We start from the raw sequence: 4,699 nt of genomic DNA, 5'->3' as shown, positions 1-4,699 counted from the left end.
TAGGGAATTCTATTCCCATCACATAGAAGTAAATTGTAAATATCCTCTCCTGAAAATAAATCCCTGACTTAAAAAAAGAATTATGAAACATGATGGAAACAACAGTTTATAGAGGGCAGGGGTAACTGGGATGATGAAGTTCAGCATTATGATTTAAAATATTGGGATCCATATAAGTATGCAGCTGTTATTGTAATGAAGGCATTTTCTTTCGTATTTCCTTGTCAGCATCTTTGAAATAGGGATCATTAGAGAATGCTTTATTTAGCTTCTCTATATGTCTATGGGCAAAGGAGAAAAGTAAAAATTCCCACAGAAAGTGTTATTCTTTAAAATAGAAAATTATGATTTGTCATTCACTGTGAACTCTATCTGTGGAATAAATCCATTTTCACCTGCTTACACCAAAAACAAAAAGCTGAAGTGAAGAAAACTGATTACATGATCCACACGCATTTCTAATAAAATAAGAATGTGCACTTTTTGACAAGCTTATTCATAATACATTCCGATAGAAAATTCCATTTGCCACTCCCGGTAGGAAAAGTAGGCTTTTAAAGGAAATCTTTTATTTCATGACTTTCACCAAAATAACAATTATAAGCAAAATAAGGAGAAAAGTATGTATTGTTTAATATCAGCTTAGGAACCTGTTGTGGAAGTTTGCAATCCAGTTGTTGCCCTGTGAATTGATTTGAAAAAATTAATCCAGATAATCCTTTCTGAAGATCACTGTTTCCAGGATTGGTTATACAGAACAAAGGCTAACTGATAGCCCCAGGAGATTAGTTTACAGTGATGCTCTATTCTGCTGAGAATCACTCTCCAATGGCCACTTTTTACTTCTTCCCAGGCTATGGGAATTCGTTAATATCTAGAGAATAGACTTAAATAAAACCATTGTCTCAACCAGCAGGTTTATGCAACCATCCTGAAATGTTTTAATTATTGTTTTCTTTTCCTTTTTAATTAAGAGACCAGAGGTCAAGCAAGCCCACTGAGAGCTGATCACAGCCTCTGTAGAAATTTAAAGGAAACCCTAATGATTGGATGTGCTGTTTTCTCTTTTGTTTTGCAGAACCCGAAGAGTGTGTTAATTGCACAGATGAATGCCGAGTGCTTGGTCATTCTGACAGGTGTTGGATGCCACAGTTCCCTGCAGCCAATCAGGCTGAAAATGCAGATTACCGCACAAATCTCTTTGTACCCACAGTGGAAGCTAACGTTGAGACTGAGACTTATGAAACTGTGAATCCCACTGGGAAAAAGACTTTTTGTACATTTGGAAAAGACAAGCGAGAGCACACTATTCTCATCGCCAATGTTAAACCTTATTTAAAAGCCAAACGTGCCCTGAGCCCTCTCCTCCAAGAGGTCCCCTCAGCATCAAGCAGCCCAACCAAGGCATGCATTGAGCCTTGCACCTCAACAAAAGGCTCCCTAGATGGTTGTGAAGCAAAACCAGGAGCCCTGGCTGAAGCAAGCAGTCAGTACCTGCCCACTGACAGTCAGTATCTGTCACCAAGTAAGCAACCAAGAGACCCTCCCTTCATGGCCTCCGATCAGATGGCAAGAGTCTTCGCGGATGTGCATTCCAGAGCCAGCCGGGATTCCAGTGAGATGGGTGCTGTTCTGGAGCAGCTTGACCATGCCAACAGGGATCTGGGCAGAGAGTCTGTGGATGCAGAAGAAGTTGTGAGAGAAATTGATAAGCTTTTGCAGGACTGTCGGGGAAATGACCCTGTGGCTGTGAGAAAGTGAGAAAGAAAAAAAAAAGGCATTGGCATTTTCTTATCTCTTCTGTTGATTTAAAAATGATCACTTCTGGTGACACCCATTTTACAGGGATGAAGGAAGACCAATGCTGCTTTAAGGCTTTTAGTGAACATCTGAAGTGCCCACAAGTATGTTCTTTTCACTGCTGTTTCTTTTTCAGATATAACAATGGTTCTGTTTTGACCAAACTTATATTAGGACAGAAGTAATGATGCTTAAAGAGAAAAGAAAAAAAGAGAGAGAGAGAAGAAAAAGGAGAGAAGAACAAGGAGGATGAGGAGGCGAGTTACCTTTTGACAATCTGTTAGGAAGGTATACAGTGTGAAAAAGTGAAGTATTTCTGATCACTCTGACTGTCCTCCGTGATTTATGCTGACTTAACTGTTTACCTATAAACCCCCTACAGAGCAGGGTCATAATTTGTGATCTGTGGCGGATTTCTAGCAGTGATCACAGGCTTCTACTGAAAGTCCTAAAAAGACCTTGCAGTAGTCCAAGCTACACCAAACATTAACACATATTTGTGGTAAACATTTCTGTATAAAGTTAACTGCCACACATATAAACACAAAGAACATTCCATATCATTAGTCAAAAGCAAAACAAAAACAAAAACAAAAACAAAAAAACAAACAAAAAAAAACTTGGTTGTTTGTAAGACATCTCATGTCGTATAAAGTTAAATGTAAAAAGATATAGTCCATTTTTGTCCTGCACACACGTAGACTAATTCACTTCATTAAAGGAGAAGAAAAATTAAAGATTTAAAATGCCTATTTAGCATTTTAGTGTCCAACAAAGATATCAATACTATAATGATACGTATGTTTTAAATCCGACATAGAAAAGTTCTGAAAAAGACTTACCATGGAGTGGTAATATTCAGAGAAAATCAACATGGTTAATATGTTTAATTCATTTTTTGGACACTAAAATAGCTCAGGAAAGTGAAATTGTCTTAGACATACACAAATCACATGACCATTTAAATGTGCAAATGTAAGAAGATTCAATGTGTTTACATCAAATGACATATTTTTTATTGATTTATTGCAGATTCAGTGCATATGAGCCAAATTGTTGAGTGTATAAGAGCTATATTGTGTATTTTATTAAATTAATATATAGTTGTGTTGCAAAAATATTTGGGCTTATATTGTAAATGGCAAGTGTTGCCTCGGTAGCTGTCGAACTCTATGAGTTTTGTTTTTTCCTGCTTCCTTTTCCCCATGGAGTGTGGGAAGCAGTGCCTCAGAGCAAAGTCTCTCGTTTAATGTATAGTCTACCAAGTACTACAGTACATAATCTGTTCAAAATGTGTTTGAGTGAGCTGATGGAGCTAACTGAAAGGTCAAAAAATACATTCGTCAGTCATGGTTATGTGCAAGTCCTTGTAGAAGCTTTTATTAAAGTCATGCTAAATCACAAGAATTACATTTGTACCAATACTTGAAACCTCTTCATTTTTTTTTCCCAATAACATAACAGCTTCTGCCTATGTAGATATCATATCATTAGTTGGTTCTCAAAAAAAAAGTATCTTCCGTGGTTCAGATGTATGTTCCCATGATATTTCAAACACATGAAAAATGCTTTAATGCATGTATGGTACCAGCACTGGTTACTTGCATTGTGTAGTGTTTTTCAAGAGGTCTGGGTCTTAACAAAATGCTTTTTCTTTATCTCAGTGCTCCTCTGCCTCTTTGTATTGGCGTCCTTTGAGAACAATACACCTTCTATTTCTTCTTTTGGTGGCACCTTTTCCTGTGACATTTAGCAAGTTTCAAACTTACTTCCATAAGAGGCTAAGAAGCCTCAAATTTCAGGAATTGGGAAAAATAAAATTAGCACTTGCAGAAGTAGCAGCAGATGGGGAAATGCCTTGATTGACATTTTCCTTCAGCATTTAAAATCTTTGGCATTTTACAGCTTCATTACAAACAGTTTCAAACCCATACCTTAGAAAATGTGGTGCTGAGTTAAATAAAGGCTGTTTGTGCACTGGAGCAGGAAAATGCATTATTTGCAAACTGGTGAAGAATTCTGTGCCTTCTTTTCTGGCCACCAAGTCAGTGTAGAAACAGCATAAAATGTCATAAAATCCTTATATTAAAAACAAAAACAAAAGCAAAAACAAACATTGAACTAAATTCAGTTTTGTCATATTAAATTTGGAAAAATTCTACTGAAAATATTTCCGTCCAATGCCGTCGTCAAGATTTTGGACTGTACTTTGTTTGCAAGACTACTTTGAGAGGGAAGGGTGGACAACTCCCATCAGCCTTATTCTCTTGAGAACTGTATTTGGTTCCTAGTAACAGCCTTTCCAAAGCTCTACTCTTGGTTTTTATTATTCGTAAATGTTTAAATTAGAAAAGAAGGGATCTTGTACATGTGAAACCTAATTGACTCTTTATATTTTGGACAACTTATGTATCTGAAATGTGTTTGTCTCTGTTCTATGATGTTATTTTCGCCAGGAGACTGACTACAGGTTGATTTAGCTTGATAGCTGAAATTTGATGGAAAACTGACTCCATTTAGTCTTACCAAGTGTTGCCTCTCTCTTACTAGACAGATAACCACTTAGTAATATCTAAAGCAGTATGTAAATGAAATCTACAAAGAGAGTAGGGTTTATTTTTAAAACATTCTTAACGCTAAGTAGCCAGTTGTTCAACTTATTATATGTGTCTGAAGACATTAAAACACCGTAAGATTTAAAGAATTGGTTGTGCCAATGTACGAGGGATTTACCTTTAGGCTCTCTGTCACCAGTGATTTACTAGTGTTAGCTCTTTAACACTTCATCTGTATTTAGTAGTGATTATTTATTTACAAGTAGGTGGTAATTCAGCAGTCAGGATGCTTATAGTTGAGTTGAGGGAATCTCGCTTTTATTCATTTGGCTGGCAACTGCCTT

At 36.7% G+C, this 4,699-nt stretch overlaps 1 protein-coding gene across 3 annotated transcripts in view; it reads left to right on the top strand.

Annotated features, from left to right (window-relative positions):
• PCDH17 (protocadherin 17) overlaps window positions 1-2,056 on the top strand; it is a 111,987-nt gene extending 109,931 nt beyond the window's left edge. For all 3 annotated transcript variants that reach the window (XM_027776263.1, XM_027776262.1, XM_027776261.1), the window contains 2 exons: window positions 1,079-1,757; window positions 1,937-2,056. In XM_027776263.1, coding sequence (XP_027632064.1) covers window positions 1,079-1,757; window positions 1,937-1,985 — 728 coding nt within the window. In that variant the 3' untranslated portion in view covers window positions 1,986-2,056. The remainder of the gene's footprint in view (window positions 1-1,078; window positions 1,758-1,936) is intronic.
• The last annotated feature ends 2,643 nt before the right edge of the window (window positions 2,057-4,699 follow it).

Source organism: Tupaia chinensis, unplaced genomic scaffold (assembly GCF_000334495.1).
Source record: "Tupaia chinensis unplaced genomic scaffold, TupChi_1.0 Scaffold000654_1, whole genome shotgun sequence".
Lineage (NCBI taxonomy): Eukaryota > Metazoa > Chordata > Mammalia > Scandentia > Tupaiidae > Tupaia > Tupaia belangeri.
The sequence above is the reverse complement of the archived record's forward strand: the minus strand, read 5'-3'. Positions and strand labels throughout refer to the sequence as shown.